Source organism: Poeciliopsis prolifica, unplaced genomic scaffold (genome assembly GCF_027474105.1).
Source record: "Poeciliopsis prolifica strain line A6 unplaced genomic scaffold, Auburn_PproV2 SCAFFOLD032, whole genome shotgun sequence".
Lineage (NCBI taxonomy): Eukaryota > Metazoa > Chordata > Actinopteri > Cyprinodontiformes > Poeciliidae > Poeciliopsis > Poeciliopsis prolifica.
This window is the reverse complement of record NW_026562407.1, coordinates 3,347,179-3,373,237: the sequence shown is the minus strand read 5'-3', so window position 1 is coordinate 3,373,237 and position 26,059 is coordinate 3,347,179. Positions and strand designations below refer to the sequence as shown.

The following is a 26,059-nucleotide window of genomic DNA, read 5'->3' as shown; positions in this document are numbered from 1 at the left end:
ACCCCCCTATCCCCCCATGATTGTATGAACTTATCTCTTTTAAAAAAGAGAACACCTCTCAGTTCCAGACATTTCCATTCTCCACCCCACACACAGTGTTGTACCGTGACAAAGGGCAGAAATTTCAACATTGAGATGACTCAGAGGACTTTGGCTCCAATATGAATCTGCATTTTCCTTGCACTTCCTGCATGTGTGGTCAAAGTTAAAGTGTAACAGGGTAATGGAAGTGGCTTACAATACATTGGAGCTTTATAAAATATATCATTATATTTCTTTTATGAATAAAAACAGATGGCAGGCTGTATGAATAAAACACAGACTAAATGTACAAAGAAAGTTTGCTCTTTTTATTGCAGGCCATACAAGTGTAGTATTTCCATCTCAATGAGACTGAATAAGGAGAACAGAGTATTAAAAAGAAGCGCTCATCTTATCGCTAATTCTTCTCATCATTGTAGTTCTTTTAAAACCAGCTGGCAACACTCGCCCAGCTTCGACGGCTCCGACACTGTGGAGTACTTGGAAATCTGAGAGCCGACGCCCAGCGAGCGCGCCAAGTCCTGGGCCGTCTGGTCCGAGGCCACCGTGGTTCCCAAGGCAACAAGCAGCCTAAATATAGCCTCCTTGTCCTGTACCGTCTCCAGGGCTCTGCTGGCCACCGATAGACACTGAGCCTTGGCGTCCAGGTCGGGCTGAATGTGAAAGCAGCCCGCGTAGTTCAGCACCAAAGTTGCCAGGGCGATGTGGATGTTCTTGTTGTGGACGGCGGCCAGGTCGGCGGCGCGCGACAGTACGGCTTCGCGCTGCGACACGAGAAGAGCTCGGCCGTGTCTGCCGCTGAAGCTGTTGCACAGCGTGCGCAGCGCCAGCAGCTGGTTGGCGGGGCGACCCTCAGGCCTCATCAGGCTCAGCAGGTGGTTGCACAGCTGGACGCCTTCTGCCTCGCCGCAGAGGCTCTCGTTAACCTGCGGGTGGCGCACCGCAAGCCTCAAGATGTCCAGGACAGGGAACACAATATCTAAAATCCACAAAAACAAAGTAGAATAGAATTTTTTTTTGTTTTGCTTGGTCTTGTTGTGATGGAAAATAAATGAAACGGGAGTTATAGTCAAAATAATTCCTACAAACTAGAAAAAGAAGATGACTTTTTACCTTCAGGCCAATGCGAGACCTTCCAGAGGAGGCTGATCTGCTGAATGGTAGGAGGAGGTTCAGGTGAGTTCACCCCACACACCACCAGCAGCAGCTGCTCAAGGCTTTCCATGGTGTCGTCAGAGAGCTTGTGCTCCCGAGGGGCCCCTACATTCAGCTCCTTTAGCTTGGCTTTGGAAACAGCAAAACAACAAACATTAGGAAGGAATAATTTCTCCTATGAAACAAAATGTGATTTTTCAGAACTGAAGATTTATTTAGTCAATTTTCAGTTTGAAACTCATCTCTCTGCATTTATAAGATTACAAATTAAACATTAAATAAGTTAAAAACTGAGCAATGCTTGCAATATTTCACCAGCACAAAAAACAAAAACATAAGGAATATTAGCTTGCAAGTTAAAAATGTGTTTAAATCACTAAAACACCAACTTTAGCAATAATGTCAGCTGTAATTTAGGTTTTGACTTGACGAATGGCAATAAGAACAGAGACAAAATGTTCACACCTGCATTCAGGCAACTCACCGATAATCTGAGGGGCATTGGCTTGCTCAAAGGTCACGCCATCAGTTTTAGGGAAGTAGATGTTAGTTGAGGTCTGTTTTTGGGCTCCTGAGGAATACGCGCCTTTTCCTGCAAAGCGGAGCGTCAGATCCAGTAAGGGCAAAGTCCAACTCTGAAACCAGTTTTCTGGTTTATCCTATGTTATGCCAAAGCTGAATTACATTTAGATTACTAAGGCTCTGAAAAAGTTTGTGCAACATGGTCTCTCCTGGGTCTGCTAGCTTTTCCAACAAGGTAAACAGATCCAACAAACAAATGACAAACATTTTTTTTTTCTTTTACAAATAAAAGGCCTGAAAAGTTTGGTGTGAATTCAACAACCTTTTCTCTAAAACCCCTGGATAAAATCCGTTTCTGAAGAAAAAAATTTCCCGCAGAAATCTGCAAGATTGTATGTACTTCACAATTCAATGTCAGTATGAATCTGAGTGTTCTGTGAAAGTCTCAGAGGTTTGTCAGAAAAGTTAGAAAAGAAACCAAAAAAAAACCATGAAAACCAAAGAAAACACATCAGAGGTGAAGATGTGTAGAAGACTAAAAGAGGTTTTGGTTTATTCATTCTATGCCAAAGAACTAAAATGAAGGAAAACTTCAAAGATTTTCTGTATATAAAATAAAAAATTTACATCTAGTAAGTGTTTATGACCTCTTTAGCTCCCTTGTTTCTCATATTCCAGATGGTCAATCCAGGGAGTAACTCACCAGTGAATGGATCTGCCACACCTGAAGGAGCGCTGGCGTTGGAACTTGACCCTGGGATGTAGCGCCCAGCACCTGTGAGTAGAACAAACAAGGCAGTGGAACCATATTCACCAGTATCGCTCATAATGTGAAAAAGCCCAGCAGTGAACAGTCTGACCTGTAAAAGGATCTGCGCCGAAGCCGGAGCCATCGTTAGATGAGCCAGGAACGTATCGAGATCCTCCTGCCACAGAAATACACAAACAGTTTAAAAGGTAAGATTTAGTCACGAAGGTGAACATGTACAGTATAATGGGCCTCATATGATAGACCATATCAGATTCTGGTGTGTAATTTTCACAAATGAAAAGTTTTATGCAAGATTTATAAAACTGTGTGTAGCCTACGTTTTTGGCCACATCAGTCAAAAGTCATAAAAAAGTCTAGAACCACTTCTTCTTAGAGCAGGGGTGTCCTAATTTTTTGTCAAGTGTGCCAAAATCGCTGTGTCAAAAGTTCTTGTAGAGGAAGAAAATAAAATTAAAATCAGGCCAATAAAGTTATTTTACTTGTTTATTTTTATCCAAACTTTTCTTTCAAACCACTTGCTATATTTAGTCACGTTTAATAAATTAACCAAGAGCCAATTTGGGTGTAGCACAGTCTCTGGATAGACGTGGTTGTGTATATTACTTAAGCTTAGTCATGAAAAGACAAACACTTTGTGTTGGACTTAACATTTTTCATTATATATAAAACATATCTTTAAATAATTTTTCTCCGATCACAAATAAAAAGTTTCCTTCTGTATCAGCCACCTGGGCTGGACAGGTTAAATTTGTATCATTCTAGAACTGCAGTTGAGGGGCCACACTTTAAACACACTGACTTATAAGCAAGCCAGAGATCTATATTCTCTAGAGAAAACATGCAGATTGTTGTCCCCTTTCTAAAAGGCTGATCCATGATGGTTTTGTCTTTGTTTTATAATAATTGTAAAGCTGTTTTTTGATGTCACCTGTGCTTCTAATGTAAAAAATACACCATTTAGGGTGAAAAAAGGAAAACATGGCTCTTATTTCTTATGCTTTTATAGTTATTGAAGACAAAATGGAATTGGCTAGTAAGTCAGAAATTAGACGTAAAACTCTCAATCTGGGAAACAGAAGTTTAGTTCCAGTTCTGGCTAACTGCCTCACCTGTGAACGGATCGCCACCACCGATCTGAGCAGGACCCACCACGTGTCCTTTAGTGTTCTCGATAATAAAATTAGCAACTTGGTCGAGGAACATGGGGCTGAGGTCGTTTTTCTGCAGAAAGTTGTGCGCCACCAGCCAGGGGTCGTCGGTCACGTTGTAAGGCAGCTTCATGGACGGCCCTTCCTCGTTCACGTCGATGGTGAGACGTAGTCGTACTCCTGAGGCCAGAAGGCAAATCGTCAGTCAGAGCTCTGGTGCAGCGATCTTCTCCGCAGCACTGAGCTTGTCGTCTTACCTTCCCTTCGTACACAACGCTCTTAGAGGTCTGCTGGTTGGAGCCGCCGACCACGTCCCCGATTTTCACCCAGCGGCCATCGCTGACGCTCCACTGGTACGCCTCCACCTTCTGTCCGTCTTTGATCAAACGTGTCTGCCCGTCGCGATTCCCTGTAATAGATTTAATGTTAATCTAACATGGGTTAAAAAAAAAAAAAAAAACGCACCAATGCCATTTGATAAAAATATTCCTACCGGGCTCGTTTAGGTGTTCTCTTCCAGGAAGGTCTTCCAGTTTGATGTCTCCAAGATCCCCCGTCTTCGGGTCTATGGTGGCTTTGGAGAGCTCGTCCTCAAAGGCCTGTAGGTCTTCGGCGCTCGCCATGCGGTCCTCAGCTTCCGTGAAAATGCGAATAATGCCATCGCTGTGGGCAAAGACAAAGCATTTCAGAAAATAAAACAGAAGACCAAGTATTAAAAAAAAAACCATTTAGAGTGGATTGGATGCCGCCATTAACATTACCTGGCACCAACAGCAATGTCCCCATTGGGTAGAACACAGCAGCACCAGACTGATTGGGCTGGGAAACGGATGGTCTGGCAGCACTCCCCTTGCCTCCATATCCTTAACGATCTGTCCTCTCCTGTACTGATAAAATCTGAGACGACACCACATCAGCATTAGATTTAGTGCCAGAAAGAAGACGTATTTTCATAGTAGGTGCTCCTGGCTTTGTGCTTCTGTTTTCTCTGCTTCACTTCGCTAGACAGAGCAATGGACAACACATTAACGTCAGTAACTTGGTCTGTTCTCTTTGAGTTTCCCCCCCAAAGAAAAGTATTCCTCATCCAGAATTACTGCATTTTGTTCTTTGTGTTTACATTGGCAGAATTAAAGTTTTGGATTTGATTTTCAAAGCCTGAGTCCCCACAGATGATGATAAAATTAAACAAAATCATAGGTGTAACAGGTTTGTTTAAAGCCACACAGCAGATACTACACTGACAAATTTCACTCACAAACATTCGGATGTCAGATGGGAACTCTCACACCAGATCATTTGTTTTATACACCACACAAAGCAGAAACATTTCAGAAAATTATCTTTATGGAGACATTGTGAGAATTGGAGCATACTTATCAGAAATGAGAAATGTGATGGGATCCTAATCTTTGAAACATGGATATAGTAAACAAACCTTCACTATTGGGGAAGACTGCAAGGCTGTAGATGTAGTTGGTGTGACTGTAGTAGACCTGTATGCATTCGCCCGTCACCTGCCACCTTCGAATACTTGTGTCATTGCTGCAGGATAAGAACTCTGTGTTGCTGATGACTGCCAGTCCTCTTACACAATCCTCATGTCCTAAAGTGAAACACATAAGCTTTGATAAGCATTATCAAAGCTTATCAAAGCTTTGATAATGCGCACACAAAACTATTCATTTTTCTTCCACTTCACAGTTACGCACCAGTTTGTGTTGCAGTATTACATGATTAAAATAAAATACACTGAATTTTGTGATTGTAACCTGACAAAATATGCAAGAAATGAATAAGCAGTGTGAATACTTATTCATGGAACTATGTTTTTAAGTTCCTTTCAGTCTTTTAGATAACATTTCATCAAGTATAATCACTTGGAATCGTTTTAATATGTGGTGCTTTTCATTGATGTAGTTTCATATTTCACTTTTAATCATGTCTTTAAAAATTGACATACAAAAAACAGCAGGTCAAATTGTTTGGTGATATTCTGTAATAGAAAAGTTGCTTTCTGAAAACCTTCATTTTAAAAAATAATTTATCAACTACATTCCCAATTTCAGCCTTGATTATCTTACATTATTATTATTATATGGTTCAGCTGTAACAGTTTGGAAAGTTAAATGTTTTATGTTATTAACATTTAACTTGCTATAAAAAAACAAAAAAAACATGGATTCAGTAGCAAAGCCAAATGTGTGTCCTCACGAACAAAGGAAAAAATGAAAATTAACCTAAAAACAATTCGGAAATGTTTTATTTACAGCCAAAAATTTGGAAAATCAAAAGCTGCGGCACTAACTACTTATAAAATGTAATTATTAATATGACTTTATGTTCAGCTATGCTTCTGAGGTGAAATAAAAAGAAAAAATATACAATGAACCTTTCTAGTGAAAGAAAGATGAAGGTGACTCGATAAAAGACTCACCTGTAAACGTTCGCTCACATCGGCCAGCCCTCCAAAGCTTGACGGTCTTATCTGCTGATCCTGAAAGCATGAGGCCTTGTTCAGGTAGGATGATCACCGCCCAAACAGCCGCAGTGTGTCCCTGCAGAAAGATCAGCAAGCACATGATGAGCTTTCACTTTCAAAGCAAACCTTCAACAGGCCGTTTTCAGGTCATCTAATATAATAATACTAAAAATGTTGAACAGCTCGATCAGATAAAACTGATCTCCCATGCAATGATAATTAGGATTTAATCAGAGATAGGAGTTTAAAATATTCAAATCAAAAGGAAATTAAAAATAACACATTTGCTTGAAGGATGTAAAATATCTCATCTAGTACTAAATCAACTTTAATCAGTTGAGTTTCTCGGAATACTTTCAGTGAATGACTTTCAGTGCTTCAATAGAAAACAAAACTTGGAAAAAAACAAACAAAAAACATTGCATACCTGCAAAGTCATCATGCACTTCTCATTGAGCCAGACTTTGGCCGTTGTGTCCCAGGAGCCACTCAAAAGCGTTCCAAATTTCCCAGAGGACAAAGTGCAAACTGAAAGAAAAAAAATTATATTACAAACTTGAAAGCAACATGCATTGTCAACGTTTTTGATACAAACAAATTAGTGAGAACTCACCTGTATTTTTGTGACCTTCCAGGGTGTAGAGGGGCTGCGGCCGGTCCAGAGTAAAAATACAAACGTTGTTATCATTCCCACCAGTGGCAATCAGCCCTCGGGGGTACGTTTCATTGGGTGCGATGACGCATACGCAAGATACAAAATTTGAGTGTCCAGACATACAATGCATCTCAGAGAATCCTACCTCTGGGCTGTTGGGAGGAAAGTGACAAAAAAGAAGACACAATTTGTAAATAAATCAGATTGTAGAGCTAATCATCGCTAAAATATTTGTCACATAAATATTATACATCTTCATTGTAAGCAAATAGTCATCTAAGGGATAACCCATGGATCTGTTGGATGAATACATAAGCTGGTTCTCACATTTCTTTAAAATATTCACAACGTTATCCCTGGCCATCTGCTGTATTCCTTGGTCTTGAAGATAGTTGTGTACAAATGCTGCTGTATCAAACCTCTGAGGCCTTCACAGAACAGCTAGATTTAAAAGACACACAGGCGGATTCCATTTTCTAATTAGGTAAGATAGGAAAACATTTGGTGCCCCTCGATTTTATTTAAGTGCAACAGAAAAAAAGCCACAAACCATGTTTCGAATCTCTTTCACAAAAGAGTTTATGTATTATTTTTGCCAGGTCCTGTATTTTCATCAGTGACCACGCCTGCAATGTTAAACCAACGCTATTAAACTTAAGTAAAATGCACAAGAATTCATATGAGTCTTTAACTTTCTACATTAATAATATATTTGAAAGCCCATCCTATGTCTAGGCGGGATAAATTGAAAAGTTACATTTAGAGGCATTATGCCGATACCTGGAGATACGTACATACTTTAACTCTTTATAACCACTTTAATAGCATTTCTCATTACATAAAAATTAAATCATGACTATTTTTGTTCGCATGCCAAGAGATTTAAAAAAATATTCTAAGACAAATTTCTTAAATTGTTCAGAACACCATTATATTTTTACTATTTTATTCACACAGCTTTCGGGGCAATTTGTCCAAATGACATTCACCATCTTTCCTCTCTCCAGAATAATGCATGTTCATGGACCAAAACAGGCAACGAAAGTCAGTTTTATAAATCTGCCATTTGCTACTATTCAGACTCGAGATCATCCACTGAAACGCCCGACCACAGACAGGTGCAGCGGAATGAATGACAAAGCTAATTTCAGCGAATGTTAGCTTCCTTGCTAACCGTTACTGAACAAAGAACGTGATGACATGGATGCTCACGGGAGGAAGTTTTGTTCTAAGTGCTATTTTTAAGTCTCGATGCATTCCTTTGTCATAAGATAACTTGTTAGGGGGCTTAAAGTGTTAACTTGGGAGCACAATTAGCAAGCAGGAGGTTAAATGCTAAGGCTAGCTACCTGGAGTTCGGTACCCAAACTCTTCCGGTTCGGTCTCTGGACACGGACACGAAAGCTCCCTCTGGAAAAATGGCGGCCGCCAGTCCCCTCACGTCCATCTCGTGGCCCGGGATGGAGCATCTGAGTTTGAACGAGTTAGATGATGCCATGTTTTTGGACAACTACAACAACAAAGTGAAACTATGACGCCAGTGTTAAAGCTAAGCGGTGCCGCTGTCAACATCCGCCGCTTCTGATTCCGGAAAGGGAACTTTGTCACGCAAACGACTCAGTCTTTCAAAATAAAATTACTATTTTGTTTGTTTTATTTGGTAATTCAAATACACTATTTGTGTTCAAGGCATAGTCATGTTGTAGTAACTCATAGCATCCAAGTATTTTTGAGTGGTGGATGGTGATGCTAGGGGCAGGAAGGATCTGCAGTAGCAGTCATTCATGCAGCAATTCTGAAGAAGCCTCTGACTAAAGACTGTTGTATATCTGTTGACCATCATGCATAGCTCAACTTCTGAGTAGCAGAACTGACACTGTTAAGACATTCCTCCTGGCTTTGGTTGTTTCTCGAAGGCAGAGAACCTTGATGGGTTTTTTTTACAGATTACATGGTGACAATTTCAACAAATATGTAAAAATAGATATTTTATAAACCATTTCAAACTGCAGCTTTAATGTTTTTGCATTTTTATGTTTTGTTTGTTTGTGCTCTTTTTTCACATGTCAAGATGACTTGCTCATCATTTCATAATAAACCTAGTAGACCTGGAGCCCCGGGTTGGAGTAGCTCAGGGTAGAGACTGGCGTTCAGACAAGTGCCTGTAATCCTGACAGTGACAGAAAGCACAAGTTGGACGAGTAAATCCTCTTTACTTTCTGAACAAGTTCTTGTTTTGTTCAACAAGTCCTGCAGAATGTTTTTCACAGTCAGAATTGAGAGGCTATAAAAGGAGAATGTGGCTCCACCTCTGGAAAGTTGGTTGTCTCTCCTTAACATTGATATATTAAAAGTCTGTTTCGTTTGCCTTTTTAAAAAAAAAAAAAAAAAAAGCTAAACCTGGTCGACAACAAACCCCGGTTACACTTTGGTTGAGGTGAACTCCACGGACGTTTGAACGCGTACAGACGCCAAGCGGACTGGAACATTCTGGTTAAATACAACCTAAACAAATGCGCTAGCATATCGCTAGTGGAGAACATGGTTCATGTTCTTTTACCAAAATAAAATCCAACGCTAATCCATTTTAATTGATATTTCTCAAAGAAGGAAGTTGAATGCTTGTCCTCTTCATGCGTATTCATGTCGTTTCCTTCAGTGGTACTTGGTGCAGCGCCACCACAGGCGAGGAGAGGAACAGGTTCCTCAAAGGGTTTCATCTTCTAATTGAAGATTTTCAGCTGCAGGATGTGAAAATAGAGCCAAAGTTTGATGAAGTTTCAGCCGTTGAGCCCTTCGTTCCACCTGAAGATGCTTCAGACATCATAGATCTGGAAGACATTGTGCCAAAGATCCGGTTCATTGAAGATTTTTAATTTTAGACTTAGTTCGTAGTTAGTTCATTTAAAACTTATTAGTTAGTTCATTTTAAACATATTAGTGAGTTCATTTTAAACTTAGTAGTTAGTTCATTTTAAACTTAGTAGTTAGTCAATTTTAAACTTAGTTCATTTTAAACTTGTTTGTGTTAAGTAGTTAGGTCTTTTTATACTTAGTAGTTCGTTCATTTTAAACTTAGTAGTTAGTTCATTACAAACTTGTTCATTTTAAGTAGTTCGGTCTTTTTATACCTGCTCATGTTTATTTGTTAGATCATTATAATTATCTCACAATTAGATTATAATAACCTCATTATCGCGAGACAAAATATAAGATTATAATTCTCTCATGATAATGAGGTCATTGAGATAGCATCTCAATATATGGAGTAGTTAGGAGATAATATTATCTCAAGACCTTAACTGTGATTCATTATAATAAAATTATCTTATAATATTATAATGAGATATTATCTCAATATAGTGTATTGAGATACTATATAATTATATACTGTGAGATTTTCTCATAGTATATAATATTATTGTTATCTCACTAAATTAGATAATTATCATATTAAAATAATGATATAGTATCTATTATTATCTCATTATTGCTCTTTTTTATCAGAGTGGCGCCGTCACGTTTGTGTTTCTGCAACAACAGGTCAGCGTCATTAATGTGACGTAGCCCTATTTCCAAATAAAGTGGGCGGAGCCAAAGACAATATGCAAAGTAGCATGGTCTGAATGACAACAACCCTCCTCGTTTGCGTTTACCTGTACTTTTTAAATCTCTGCCTGGCTCTGTGGTTAAAGCTGGGCAGAGAGACGTTGAGGTTTGAGACAATGTTGTAGCACTCGAGTCTCAAGACCGGTCTGGTCTCGGCGCTGAGGACTCGCGATTTTATTTCAAGACCAGTGAAGACCTTAACTGTGATATCACTAAACGTACCGCATACTATCCAGTTTATTTGTTAACATGTTCGTTTTCACTGGATGCATAACAGACCGACTAAAATCCAAGCAATAACGTGACTTACCAGTTATTGTTTCTGTTACTCCCCCCAGGCCCTCCCCGGCTTTCACTCCAAGACATGCGCAGTGGGGTTTCTCAACGTCAGAAGATGTCTGTCTAATCGTTAGTAAGCTAGCTGAATTGCGCTGCGTAAATCAAGAAATCCGATGACGACAGCGAATTCAGACAATTCGCTTTCACAGACGGTGGGGACTTCGTCTAACTTTTTTCGTCACTTATAAAAGAAGCTCAAAGAAAGATAAACTTCGTTGACGTGATGTTAGCAAGGCTAGCTGTACAGAGACACATAAGCATTTGAGATGAAAAAAGTCACTCACTGCGCCGAATTATTGTGCGCAGGTGTTGACTAACGTGTCACAAATATGGGACAACGCTGTGTCCAAAAGTCTGCAATATAACGATATGACATTAACGAGTCTTCCTTTGTTATGTTGGTTCTGATTTTGTATTTTTGGTTGAAGCAGATCTTTCTTTTTCTTTTTATGATATGTAAAATATATATGGCAAAAACATCTTATGTTTTCATACTGGGAGCAGCTAATTAGCGTATCAAAAGCTAAAATAATACTTGAACTTTACGACCCCAACTCCCGGAGGACTTGAAAAAGAGGCTTCATGACTCTAGAGCAGAACCAAGGAGTAGAAAGCTGAAACAATTTCTTCCTTTGATCATAATAGACAACAATCACATCCCAAACTGCAATGTATCCCCGCATGTCTTGTTAGTTATTCTGCCAGACATAGATCTAAAATTAAATAGAATTGCTTGCCAATAACCTAAGATGTCACCCAGGACACATTAATGTGGAATATCATATCCTGCTTGGATATTATGTTCCTGGCATGTCTTAGAAAAACAGTCTTCAGTCAGAGGCTTCTTCAGAGTCGCTGCGAGATTGACTGCTAGCGGAGCTACTTCCTACCCAGAGCGTCACAATCCACAAATCTTTAAAGATGGATGATGAGTTATAACAATACTTGGGTATTTTTGAATTGAACTAAACTGAATCAATTGGCCAAAAAAAACATCTACCTCTTTGAATTCACACGGACGAGTTTTAAAACGGCATCCATGCCTTTATTTTCCTAACCGTAACTCAACCGGAAACAGTTCTCTGATTGCAGGTAACCAGGATTTGTCCAGCCCACACACAGTCGGTTGAGGAAGTAGCCGCTGGGTTGCTCCATGCACTCCGCAGGGCAGCGTTAAAGCAAAGAAACAAGTAAGTGGTGTTTTCCTGTACATAATAATATCCTAACCGACACTTCAGGGGTTTAATAGTTTATTCTTACATCATCGGAACTGAGTGTAACTCCGCTGGGCCCATCTGTTAGCTAACATTGTTGGGGTTGAATGGAGCCAAGCCCATCACGGTGTCAGGTGTTGTCGGTATGAATGGAGATGGAGGAGGCTTATCGTAACTACTACTTACCGGTCTTGTGCGAAATTCGGTTCCCCTGTGAAAATCTGTTCCCCCTGCGTCGGGAGCGCGCATTACAGCCAGAGAGGCGAAAGAGGCGGATCTGATCATTTTCACGTCGCTTCTGATCGATTTCTCGGTAAAAAAAAAAAAAAAAAAACAACTAATACAACCATGTCAATGTTGTAACACTCAGTTTAATTTGCAGCTGTTGTTTAAAAAAAATTGTAAAATAAATAAATAAACGAGGTCTTCTGACGCTGTTTTGTGTTATTGTAAACACCAAGAGAATCGCTCTTTTCTCACGTAAGTCTGGCAGAAATAAAAGTCAGTCACCAAACACAGTTTTCCCAACACGTAGTGTGTATGTAAAGGTTTTTGTGAATTTGGAAACAGTTGTTCTTTATTCCCCAAGGTTATGGAGTAAGGAGAGGAAATAATGGATGATTCAGCAGCCTGAAATATTCTGTTCCCCCTCCATAAAATGGGAACAAATTATTTTACCTGCAAATGCTTAACTTTGCCTATTCCTCTCATCATCAACAATAAATACTGTGATTTTGGTATCATTTGCTCTTATTTTGCCAGAGTTATGAGGGGGGAACCATATATTTCTGCTGGCTAAAATATTCTGTTCCCCTCCATAAAATGGGAACAACTGCACTTACCAGCAAGATTTTTTCTCTGCTTATTCCTCTCATCATCAACAATAAATACTGTGAATTTAGTAGAATTTGCTCCTTTTTTGCCAGAGTTATGAGGGGGGAACCATATATTTCAGCTGGCTAAAATATTCCGTTCCCCCTTCATAAAATGGGAACAAATTGTTTTACCTGCAAATGCTTAACTGTGCTTATTCCTCTCATCATCAACAATAAATCCTGTGATTTTGGTAGCATTTGCTCCTTTTTTGCCAGAATTATGGGGGGGAACCAAATATTTTAGCTGTTTTACCTGACTGAAATTATCCGTTCCCCCTCAAAACATGGAAACAAATGTATTTATCAACAGTAATCATCAACAGCAAACTGGCTGTTGGCAAACAGCAAGTTTGAAAACATTTCATCACTATTTGCTCCATCACCATCTCCACCTGCTGCAGCAACTCCCCCTGCTCCAGTCCCTCCACCGACTCCATCCCCACCTCCTGCTCCATCACCGTCTTCCTCTTATTTTAATAAAAGAAATAATTTCAGTATCATTTTGTTTTAATAATATACTGAAATTATTCCTTTTATTAAAATAAGATGAAAGCATATCAGTACAAAGACATAAAGTCTTTGTGAGACATATATGTATGATAATAAAAACTGAAATGCATGTGCATTGATATATATTTATAAGAATTGGAAATCAAATTTACATTTCTCAGCTTGAGTTTTTTTCTGGACTGGACAGGAGTCAATGGCAGAGCAGAGGAAGACGGTGATGGAGCAGGAGGTGGGGATGGAGTCGGTGGAGGGACTGGAGCAGGGGGAGGTGCTGCAGCAGGTGGAGATGGTGATGGAGCAAATAGTGATGAAATGTTTTCAAACTTGCTGTTTGCCAACAGCCAGTTTGCTGTTGAAGATTGTTGATTCTGACGCTCATAGAGGTGTTATAATATCTGTTATTAAAAAATTGATGTCAAACGTAACGGGTTGAAAATCGAGGTTGTGATAAATACTATATATATATTTTTTATCACAGCGTATATTTTTATTTTTGACTCCTTCTATTGCCTCAAGTGTAACAGAAATTGTAGACAACATATCTTCCAATTATTTCCAGTTATGATGTTGAAAACGCCATGAAAACAAATAGTGTTTTTGTATTTTTCTAAGTGTTATTTTATAATATTTTTATATCAATATAATATAATATATAATATATTATATTGATATCAATATAACATAAATTTTACTATTTTCTCCAATGTTTTTTATTTTTATTTTATTTCACGAGAACATCGATAAATACCAATACATTTCTAGTGGTCATTGGTTGAGAGACAGGTACACACTGGATGGGCCATCAGTCCATCACAGGGTAACAGAGACCATCCACATACCTATTTCTAAGGACAATTAATAGTGAATGACTACCTTTTTATGGTCAACTTGGACAAATAGTTTCAGCAACAAGTGAAATGAAGTGAAGCACAAAACAGAAGAAGGCTCAAGCATTTCTTGTAACAAACAATGCAGATCCAGCTCCCCTCCTTGGATAGTTTCACTGTTCTTTGCATTTTAAAGGACGTCGCTGAAACGGTCGGTGAAACTCGTTTAAACACTTTTCAAGTATTTCTGAGCCTAAAACTAAAAGAAGCCTTTCTAAGAGGAAACAAAGCACCTTTAAGAAATAGAGAAAGTAATCTCTATGAAACATTATCTCAGGAAAACTTGGTTTGAATTAGTTTCCAGAGGATCCAGTAAGCGGGAGCAACAGCAGCAATGAAGCTTCGCCTTCACTTCGTAGTGGATCCGATGGGCTGGCTCTGCATCAGCATGGTGTTTGGGATCTGGCTCTACAACACGTTCTTCGTTCCCAAACTGGTGCTGCTCCCACACTATGACGAAGGGCACATCCCCTGGGCCTTAGTTGTTTGTGAGTGTCGCTGTTTCTCCTGAGGATTTCAGTAACGGTCCAGTGAATGGCTCTGGCTCATTAAGCCTCACGTCTATGTGTATCAACAGGTTATTACCTAGCGTCGGCTCTATGTGTGATGGCCCTGTTCAGAGCTTCCACCGCAGATCCCGGCCGTCTTCCTGTGGATCCACATATACCTCACTCTGGTACGAAAAGCCTTTCTTTCTGTGACTCTTTTAGTTTATTTAGAAGTATTTGCAGCTCTAAACCATAGATGTATTTGTCTCACAGAAAGAGAACAGTGGGAGTTGTGCAATAAGTGCAACTTAATGAGACCTAAAAGGTCGCACCACTGCAGCCGCTGTGGTCACTGTGTGCGCAGGATGGACCACCACTGCCCCTGGTGAGCATATACGGTCACTGATCTTATTTATTCCCATTAAGTGTTTGCTTGACTGTGTTTGACATGTTGAAATAGCAACCTATAGAAAACCTATAGAACAGTATAAGGGTTGATCATTTTTTATTAGTTTTTGTGTAAAATAGCTGTACTCTTGCCAACCTTTCCTTCTTTCTCCACATTCTCCTCTCCAGCCGTTGTACTCATTTTCTTCCTTTACTCTTTGCTGCTGTTTATTATTTTCAAACAGTTGAGACGCAGTGATGAAACCTGAAATTGCTGCTGCACAAGTTCCTCAACAGGTTGTTGCTTGGTATCGAAAGAGTGAATGAGTTAGTAGATTAATAGCCTACTAAGCCTTTCATCTTCTACATTTCCCAAAATGCTTTGTGGTTCTGGATTGGAAGTTCAGTGAAATTATTGAACACTGGACTGGCCGTATTATTAAAGGATACTGATCATATGTGTGTTGCCGAGCCACAGCTCCATCCATCAACTTCCCTATTCCTGCTGACAAAGATCATGCCCACAGTATGATTCTACCTCCACCATGTTTCAAGGTCACAGTGTGTACTGTTTTCTGCTTCTTACAGTGTTTTGGATTTAGTGTGGTGACTAATAAAATAGAATACAATAGAAAATAAATATTATTTGTCTCTCAGCTGAAAAATTCTGAATCCCTTCACACAAAGATAGAAAGTATTTAAAATGTATTTTTAAAAAAACCCAAAAAATTAAGAATAACTGCAGTTACCAGAAATGGTGCAATACTAGGTATGTGTAACTGAGAATCATTTGTTAGAAATGTGTATTTGTGCATTAAAAAAATAATAGACTGTTTAGAATGTATGAAAACTAAAATCATAGTTTGATCACAATTTGACTGTTGGGCGCTTCGGCTACTGCCTGTACTCATGCAGCTCCATAAGTGATCCCTGTGACAGCCAGTTTAAAGGTTCTGGTTCCTTTCAAATTGAATCAGTTCATTTTCTGTTTCCATTCTGCATGTGTATTAAAGTCGCCTCAGTTTTGTATTTTTGTGAATTCTTTTTGAACATTACTTTCAACATTTTCTCTTGTGTACTGGCGAAAATCAGAAGCACAAACTTCACACATAAAAGGAGAGCTGATTCTTTAAACTTGAAGCTTTTTTTCTTCTTCTTGAGGTGCCAGGGCGCCGACCAGCCTCACTGTCTCCTCTGATGAAGTCGTCCAGGAATACATACACTCTGACGTTCAGCAAAGTTCAAACCCTTCCTCCTGTTTCCTGTCTTGCAGGATCAATAACTGTGTGGGAGAAGACAACCACTGGCTCTTCCTGCAGCTGTGTTTTTACACTCAGGTCCTCAGCTTATTCACACTGGTGCTGGACTTTTGCCAGTACTATTATTTCCAGCCCCTGACAAGACTAGACCAGGTAAATTAGTGTGCTTGCATTCTTGCCAATATCTAGAAATAGCTTTAACTTGTACATAAATTATAATCAAATTGTTTAAAGAAAAAAAAACAGAAAATATGGAATTGTTTATTGTATTTACTGTTTTTAAAAAAAAATTTCCCCTTCCAGGAAAAGTTTACGACACGTCATGAACTGGCTCTGCTGCGAGTTTCAGCGCTCATGGGCGTGGTCATGTTCGGTGGCATGTCGGGCTTGTTTTACACGCAGATGGCTGGCGTCCTCTCTGTGAGTACTTTAAGGACATTAAGCTGCTGCTGCTCTGATGCTGACTTTTCCTTTTATTAAATTACAGCAGCCTGCAATATTAATGGCATCCTAGTGAAGTTGTGAACATACTGACTTGGTGACCCCACCATGACCTTGTTTGAGGTTTTGATTGAATATTAACTTCCTTGTATGCTTGTCCAGCTGTGTTCTTCACTGCTCCAGTTGTGTCAGTCGCTTTAATTTTTGAGCCTACTGAAAATACGAGCAAATTTATGACAGTGGTCGCCATTTTCTGTTTTACTTGAATGTTTTTTTTTTACATCTTTCCTATTGGCAAAGAGAAGAGTGGCAAAGAGAAATTGGCCTCACTCCTCACAGAAGCAGAAAATTATGGATTAGAAATTAATTGGAAGGCTTACAAACTGTTCAGCAAAGAATAAATTGTTGGATTTTCATTAAAGGGCTTATGAAGAGCGCCAAAATGTCCTGAATGAAGTTGGTGCCCCACCCTCTTCAAATCAAACAAAATTGGTGTCAAATGTTTGTGCTGCTCTCATTTTAAAGATATTAATATCTAGAGGTCATCAAAGATCAACCAGCCACCCACAAGCACAAGGTTACTACTTTATTTGTGATACAAAAAAAAAAGATTTCTTTTGTGATTTTCTGCAGGATGTGACCACTATTGAGAAAATGTCTCAGTTCTCCAGTGAAACGTGAGTGTTTTTCTTTTCTAACAGATGGTTGCAGCTTGAAATTCATACAAATAAAAAAATTTGTATAGGCTGCTGAATGACTGCCATTCAGACACAAATTCTCAGTGTTTCCATAATTTTTGTCAAAAATAATACAAATAGGCTTATCTTGTCTTACAGCAGAGTAGCTGACTATGTAATGCGAATGTAGCACAGAATGGGAGACTTCCAAACACAGCTTTAAGTAGATTGCGCAATATATTGTAAATATAAATAAAGATGTGTTATTCTCGTTTAGTTTTCTCTATGCTGTTTATATTGTGAGTTTATTAAAAACCCGCCACAGAAGCCCAAGGCTGACCTAGCTCACACATCTCTATTTGCGCTCTTTGTTTTTAACAAATATTCATGCCATCCCCGATGCTGTGGCGCCCGGGGCAAATCAGCTAAGTTTCTCAAAAGCAGCCACTTAGCTTTATACGTAAAACAAAACTTCCAAATGTGTTGAGGTGATGTATTTTTCTGCTTAGATATGGGGCAAAACGAACGTGGCAGTGGGCGCTCGCTGAGGTTTGTGGGACGCGCTGGAAACTTCTGTGGCTCCTCCCGCTGCGCAGCAGACAGCCTCTCCACGCCGGCCACCGCTACCGCAGCCACGTGTAGCTCTGTGGCTCTACATTCCCCTTCCTGCCTGCACTTTCGGTAGAAGTTGCTACACTCCACATATTCCTAAAACAAACCTGTCTGCACACCTTCACCGCCCTCCACTGCGCTACGAGAGCTGGGCACCAGATACTTTACTGTTATCTTGTTTTGTTTTTTCTCGATTTTATTCAGTTTCTGTCCAGAAACAGGGTCACAAACACTATTTTGGAATGATGGAAAAATGTTTTGATCACTGTGACTGCTATTTTTAGCATCTGGAAACCACCTTTAATGGTTATTTACATGATGGAAGCAGTGGGGCATCTCTCAGGTTACGTCATAAAGAGCCTTCACTAGTAATTAGCTACAGACAGGATAACTACAAATCTGTTAAAGAGTTTAATTTTTTGTATAAATTTTGTGCCTTGTTTTTGTTTTTGGTACTTTTTATTTACCACATTTTAGAAAAGGGTTTGAAGTATGACTACCTTCTAATGATTCATGAATGTTTTCTTTCATTGTTTTACTGTGGTTTTAACTACAACGTGTGTATTTTTAGGAGCATAATGCCACTGAACAAAGTTGATACCTTTCAATCTAGAGACGTCGTATGACGACTGAGAGCACTTACGCAAAAACAAGCTAATATAATCACTTCTTAATCGTGACTTTCGTAGTTAATCCTGTTGTTAAATATGAGTTTAATATTCACTGATCAGTGGTTGTTTCCTGTATATTATTTGCCAAATTATACTGTTAGAGATACCTTGAGTCATGAAATGTTCAAGGTACAGTCATAAGAAAAAAAAAATTATCTCTTATACAGTCATGGGACAAACTAAGTTCACTCACTGCATAATTTATTAGCCAGTAAAACCACCATTAGCAGCAATAACCCGACTTTATCAGTCACTCAGCATCAGTCCAGTGAGAATTGTAGTTCTTATTTATTGCTCATCCACTACACCACATCAATTAGGTTGACGTCAGTAACCATAGCTACACCTTGATTCTAATTACCTAATTGGCTAATTTTTCTCTCTGTCCAACCTTTACTGTAGGACAGATTAAACTTTGACATACAGAGGAGTTCAGGGTTCTGTGGCCACCTAACAAGCCCAAATCATTGCTCTGATTGTCATATGGTATTGGGGTGTATTTATCAATACGGCACTGTGTGCTATGGTCAAATATCTCTGCTTTAATCTCAATTATATCTTGTGGTTTATACCATTTTTACCATTCCTGGAATGAACTTTTAACATTTCACACACAAACTGATGGATGGAGAATCTGCAATTGGGCTCTTGTTTTGTGTTTGTCAATTTCTTTGAGCGTGAACAGTCTTTCTGGGATGTCCACTCAGGGGAATTGTCAACTGACTTAAAAGATTTGCACCCTGAATGATCTTTATCTCTGTAGAATAAGGAGCTTCAAATTATCTGGAAGTGTCTCTATAATCCTTCTGAGGTTGACTGATTCAAACAGCTTCTTCTTTCCTCGTTATTGCTGATGATTTTGGTCCTTCTCATTGTGTTAAAGGGGCTGTATCATGTAAAATCATCTCTTTTTTTGGCTTTACTTCATGTTATAATCATACTACCTAATCAAAAACATACCTGGAGGTCATGCATGTTTGAGAAATTCTCCCATTACAACCATTCAGCTATGTAAGATGTGTAGTCTCACTGAGTGACGCCTTTCTACACAAGCTCCTTCAGACTAGCGGTAGCAGCAATTAGCAAACAGCTAGTGGAAGTGTGAGTCTGCTGAACTCATCATAGGAACTACTTAGCAGTGCAGTGCTGCTAAAAACATTGTAATGAGTGTCAGAAAGAGCAGGAACTTCTTAAAGAGACACAGGCCCAATTTCAAAATATTCAACTGCAAAATCAAATTTATTTTAAGTAATTTTTGACGTACACAGCATTTTTTATAACAACAAAAGTTAACATTTACGTTATTGTGCTATAAAATGGCACTATGTACCTGGAAAAGACATAGTACTGCCACTTTAACACAAATCTGCTGCATGTTGCAGCAAGAAACCCACGCTTTTATAGAGGTGGTCAGACTTGCTGATGATCAATTACAAAACAGCACCTCACTGCTCCTTTTTTCCTAAAATCTAAAACAAGCATCATACTAATACTTAGATTTTTCCCTTGACTGTGCTGACACTTATCAAAACTTTGTTTCTTCCACCTGTGTAAGTTATGTCAGTATAACAAGTCAGTTTGCTGCTGAATAGGTAGAAGAAATTTGGTCATTTTCACATTCAAAGAATGTGAAAATATACTGACCACATTGGTAATCCGTTATTTTAAATCAACTTGTTGTATTGACCATAGCACTTGCAATTCAGAGGATTAGTACAAATATTTTTCCTGTGGATTTTGAGATATGACACTTGAGTCCTGTAGCTTAGGTCTATTTTTTTTCTGAATGTTTTTAATTTATAAGTGCATATTTATATTTCTGATCGGGAAGCTCACAGATTAGGATTGTTGTGGAAACATACATAGACAAAGCAGGAACTATAGATTTATTTCTAGAAACAGGAATATAAAATAAAAAAATAATTCAAATTAGCAGAGCAAACCATAACATGCTGTCTAAAACACAAATGATATCAATTTCCAACACTTTGTTACTAGACATCAAATGGCTCTTTCTAAAAAAAGTGAAGGACAAAAACAAAAGTAATTTCAGTTCAATATGATTACAATTTATATAACCCAAACCCACTCCACTCAATCTAAATTATTCCAGTGAAACCCATTTGGTTCCTTGTTGGCAGGGATTTGTTGTTGATTTATTGTTATGGTTATTTTTTTATTTTTTTAGGTGCTATGTAGCTCGATAATCAACAATCCTAACCCTATTAAGAACTGTTTTCTACTACCTAAAATCACCTTTAAAAAATTGTGAGATTGTAATAACAAAATTTATGCATTTGCCTTTGAAAATAGGATTTTATGATTGTCAGAAAATGATTGGACTTTTCTGAGGCTAACAGAAAGCAACAAGAAGTTTTGTGCTAAGATTTCTGTGCAGTCTTAATATTTACCTAACTATTCTGTGCAAACAGTTTTCTAACTGTGCCGTGCTTACAGCTCGCTGTTCTATTCTCACACTAAGCTAAATGTTCTTCTTGCTAACAGTTCTGTGCTAACACTTAGCTAACATTTTCACTGTAAAACAGAGCTAACTTCTTTGCGAACAGCTAGCCGATCTTCTTGCTAACCCTTAGCTAACAGTTCTAAGCTAACATTTGCATTGTAAAACATTTAGATAACTCCCTTGCAAACAGCTAGCGGATCTTCTTGCTAACTCTTAGCAAACCATTCTGTGCTAACACTTGGCTAACATTTTCATTGTACAACAGAGCTAACTTCCTCACGAACATCTAACTGATCTTCTTGCTAACACCTAGCTAACAGTTCTGAGTTAACATTTGGCTAATGTTTGCATTGTATGGGATCCTTCTGAATATTTAGCTTACTGTTGCAGCCTGACAGTTTATAAATTGTTCTGTGCTAAACTTAGCCAAGTGTTTTATGCTGACAGTCATCTGTTTAAAAACAGGGAATGAGAAACTTTCTTGTTTTAGCTTGTTAAAATGTGTTTTATGTTTTAACAAGGTTTTCTATCTAAATAAAACCAAAATATGTTCTAGTCACAGCAGTAAATTTCCAACAACGCAGGGTGTTTGAGTTTCATTTAGAGAAAACAGTGAGACGATGGAGAGTGAGAGGAAAACCTTTATGCCTTTTTAAGAAGTGACCCGTCAGGTACATATTTTTGTAAGTTAATGAAAAGAGAAAGTTAACCCATATTATTTATTTGGATCTCGTTATGACTGTAAACCTTTTTGCTTTAACGAGACATTGCTCTTGAATATATCCTATCCCTGGCAGTTAAATGCTCCTCTATTTTCGTGCTAACAGCTAGCATCAAAATGTTGCAAATGCATGTTCTTTGCAGTTTAGGCAGCGATGTTTGCTCTGCTAACACTGTATAATTTATTTATGATTGTTTTGTTATATCTGTTTGAAACTGCTGGAGACTTTAGTGATTTAATTAGAGAAATATGTAATGTCCTAGTTATACTAGCTTTGTGTGAGCAAGTTTTTTTGAAAAACCTGTATGTAAACAAAGCCTATCGTGTGTGGAGAGAATACTATATTATCCAAGTAGTTTTAAGTGCCTGTGTAGGCCACCTTTTATTTTATTTTATGTTTTTTTGCCATTACTGTACACTCCACACCAACCAAAGATCTGGGAAAATGTTGCAATAGTCAGCAAGCATTTATTAAATGCATGTAAAACCAAGTTTTTGATGGTAGCGGTTCAATAATATGCACTGAATTTTATGCTAGCACACAGTCTGTTTTAATGTGAAGACTTCATCTTAAATGGAAGATAATTTTTTTAAAAAAGTCCTCACTATAGGTATGTGTTGAATTTTTTCTGGTTTGAATTTGCATGAGTGTGGTTTTATATGTTTGCTCATCGTTCATGGTTTTTAAAGCTCATGTTCGGGTTCTTGGATGTTTGAAAACTTTTTATCATGATTTTTAGGTGTTTGGGGAGGCAATGCAAGAGAAAATGTATGTTTAATTTTTAATTTTTTTTTGAAAAGTTGTTTTCTTTTTCTTACTTGGTTTCAGATTTTTGAAGCAATAACCATTGTTTGTTCGTAACTTTTCTTTGACCGTTTTCTTTTTTTCATTTATTATTACGTTTACATTCTGGTGGATGAATTTAAATCGATGTCTAAACTTCAATGATGGCTGCCAAGCTTAACATTATAAGTCACCGCCTTGCACTACATCACTCTTAATTGTAGATGTGAATATTTCCATGAGGCAGCTGTTACTTGGCATCTCGCAGGAGATTGAAGATTGGACCTTTTGAATTTTTTTCTCTTTGTTCTTTTTGGGTTTATGGATACTTTGTGTTCAAACCTTGTTTTGTTTTAAGTCAGACCTCAAACACTGGAACATTTGTTTTGTGAACGTGTTACCAGTTACTTTTCTGTTTATAAGTCTTAAAAAAAGTTGCCAATTTATTGCGCTGCAAATTGTGATTATAGCAAATTATATAGGTATTCATATTTGAATAAATTACATTCTGAATATGTTTCTGTCTGTTGCTTTTTTGTAATATTTATTTACAATTTTGTGTAACGTATTTGCAACTAACAGATTTTTTTTCCCCACAGTTTAATGTTTCAGATTATTAGACAAATGTTAATAGCAGAAAAGATTAGCTGAGTGAAAACAGAAAAGCAGTTCTTAAACATTGTTTATTAAAAAAAAAAAAAAAGCTACATTAGGTACAATTATGATGAGGGTGGAGAAGTCCAAGTGGTAAGAATACGTCTGCAAGGCAACGATTTACTGTAAATGTGGATTTAATGCAAGTTTTAATCACACATTTTTCTAAAAGGCATAATCACATTATAGGCTGAATCTTAAAAACAAAATGTGTCAAATGTTCTGGGAAAACAGAAGAGGGGAAATTTTTCTCAGTTTCACTTGGATCTAGAAATTAGGAACATTTTCCCTTTTTAATATCAAACAAAAAAAATGCAGTTGAAATAAAAGAATAGCAAAAAAGAAAAGAAGCCGACTGAATTGTCTTTGGTACCTTACTAAAGATATGAGGATTAATTGAGGACAGATTTATTAACTAAAACATGTTTCTTTTTTAAGCAAAAATAATTAGCATTGATTGTTGCACAAGTGGCCTGAGGCATCAGTTCAGCCGTCTCTAATCGGTCATTGTCCTGAAAGCATGTTTTAAGTCTCAGCGATGCGTGCCAAATGTGTGCACAATCTGTGAACACAATCCAAGTGTGCTGTCTAACATGGTTTTATGCTTTTAACATAGTCCGACCCAAACACACACACTCACTGCGCCACCCTCGGCAAACGCGATTGACCCCAATTGTTCTCAGCTTGAAGGAGGTCGTGACACCGCAGCGTGATCGGGAGGATGGGATCAGTTAATCGCTGTGCGACTTTTGTGTTTATCATCCAAGGTTGTGTCATTATATGTTAAACTACGCGGTTTGACTTTGCTCAATAGCTCCCAATTAATATTTTAGAAAGACCACAAGTGGAAGTTGCGTCTTTAAAATGGTTAATAAATGGTTTTCTGAAACAAAAGAGGCTCTCATGAGCTTGCTGGGGTTTTAATAAGGGCTAATGCCACAAAAACACAGGGTTTCTAACGCATGTAATTTGTCAGCTTTGTCTCTCATGATGGCGTTTAAGGGATCCAGTGTAGATAATAGTGGTCTGCTGCAGTCTGCTTCTAATCTGTTGTAATGGTTGAGTCTGCTGGGCTAATTAGATAAATGACCACCTGCTCTTTCTGTCATCTATGACATCTGGCTGAACAAAAGAAAAATAATTAGCCACATGCCAAATAAACAGCTACGCCTCGAACAGTTACATCTCAGATGCATGTTTACCTGTCTGGGATTGGAGTTCTGCGGCTTGGCGTGCTTCGCTGCTAGTTTGCCGAGCTTAGACTTGGATTAAAGTCTCCGAATTTATTATTGGATCACCAGCCGTCAGGCGCGTGATTATTTTATGATTTCTATCCACGGTGCCTTTAAATTCTTCTAAAAAGTGGGATCTTCCTCCAGAACAGACTATGCTTTGCTTAGGAGTTGTTCTCACATTAAGATCCGTCATCCTTCCTTAAATCTGGAAATATTCTGTCATCAAAAGTCATTAATGTTGTATTTTAATTTTCTTTCACACCCTGATCACACATGGTAACTGATTTAATGTGTCTTCTCTCTTATAGAGGCGTAATCAGATTTATCAGACCTCCTCAGGTCCCATTCGTGGCAGGTGTCAGACGAGTTTCTCCACTTTGGAGCTCCGCATGCTGAACTTCCGGAATACTCAGGTTATTGATTGCCCTATTGATTTTCAAACACTGAGTCATTTTAGAAAGGTGAAATCCAATTAAAAGTTGAAGTTAAAACAGCTAATCCAATCTGGACGAAGAAATGCATCGATTCCAACCTTAAAATCAATATCGTGGGCTGATCTCATGCAGGGACTGAAACGTTTTCCATTTTGCTCCCTGAACGAACGAAGCGCACTCCGACAGCTGGAGAATGCAGCTAAGTTTTTATTTTTTAATAAGTGATTCAAGTAAACAAAATATTTCACTTGGGCTGCCTTCTGTAAACACTTTGATTCGTTCTTTTTTGTTTGGATTTTTTTTATGTTTTATGATGACAGTAACAGTATTGCTGACTTGTTTAAACTATGCTAACACATATTTGATAAAGTAATCAGGTTTCTGCATTTCCTTAAACAATTAATCTGATGTGATTTCTTTTCCCTCTGAATTCTCTCAATTATCGAATAAAGATAATTTCTTTGCACTGTAATTTGTTTCCATCAGACAGATGGATGTGTTGCCCAAACCTCATGAGAAAAATCAGCTTTAACTTATATTTACAGGTTTATATTCATGAAAAACAGCAAATTGAACTGGTGTTCCAGCAGTTATTGGCAGGTTTGAGGCTGCCAATAAGACATTCCAACTTGTGTGAATCTGCAGCGCTCCAACTTAGATCGTCACTCAGATTTGTGTCCTGAAATGTTCCAATGAGTGATTTTGAATAAATTCACTTTTACACAGGCAATGCTGATCACCAACAGACCATAAGCTTGTCAAGTTAAGGCTTTCAACAACTTTTGGTGTCTGACTTTACCCACTTATCCTTGCAGGATTGTGAGATATCCACAATAAATTTAAACGAGCACACTGGAAAAAGAGCTATTCAAATAAATCAGAAAGTCTCCAAATTGATAGAAAATGTGCCTGTAATCGTCTGACCACAACGTTATTTCTAAAGTAAAGAAACACTTACTTTAATTTGATTCAGCCTTCTTGCCCTCTCATTTCAACCATGTGTGATTACATATGCTAAGTTA

The 26,059-nt window shown here is 38.2% G+C and overlaps 2 protein-coding genes across 2 annotated transcripts; one reads left to right on the top strand and one right to left on the bottom strand.

The window, feature by feature from the left end:
- Positions 1-329: 329 nt before the first annotated feature.
- Positions 330-8,361, bottom strand: plaa (phospholipase A2-activating protein). Its single transcript, XM_055051230.1, is given in 15 exon segments — positions 330-1,021; positions 1,156-1,326; positions 1,682-1,789; positions 2,423-2,494; positions 2,580-2,645; positions 3,601-3,804; positions 3,807-3,819; positions 3,897-4,048; positions 4,133-4,302; positions 4,401-4,536; positions 5,078-5,245; positions 6,077-6,197; positions 6,549-6,649; positions 6,735-6,928; positions 8,126-8,361. Coding segments are annotated over 15 exon segments (2,394 nt in total). The 5' UTR covers positions 8,275-8,361; the 3' UTR covers positions 330-452.
- Positions 8,362-11,827: 3,466 nt separating this feature from the next.
- Positions 11,828-23,229, top strand: zdhhc21 (zinc finger DHHC-type palmitoyltransferase 21). The gene is made up of 8 exons (XM_055051186.1): positions 11,828-11,914; positions 14,508-14,698; positions 14,788-14,886; positions 14,972-15,083; positions 16,359-16,497; positions 16,648-16,764; positions 17,419-17,462; positions 17,972-23,229. Exons 2-8 carry the CDS (start codon positions 14,545-14,547, stop codon positions 18,102-18,104), a joined length of 798 nt encoding a protein of 265 aa, XP_054907161.1. The 5' UTR covers positions 11,828-11,914; positions 14,508-14,544; the 3' UTR covers positions 18,105-23,229.
- Positions 23,230-26,059: the final 2,830 nt, after the last annotated feature.

Coding starts and splice junctions, on each gene's coding strand:
- zdhhc21 (XM_055051186.1), top strand. CDS start 14,545: ATGAAGCTTCGCCTTCACTTCGTAGTGGATCCGATGGGCTGGCTCTGC. Junction 15,084..16,358: donor ATGGACCACCACTGCCCCTG/GTGAGCATATAC, acceptor CCTGTCTTGCAG/GATCAATAACTGTGTGGGAG. Junction 16,765..17,418: donor AGATGGCTGGCGTCCTCTCT/GTGAGTACTTTA, acceptor GATTTTCTGCAG/GATGTGACCACTATTGAGAA.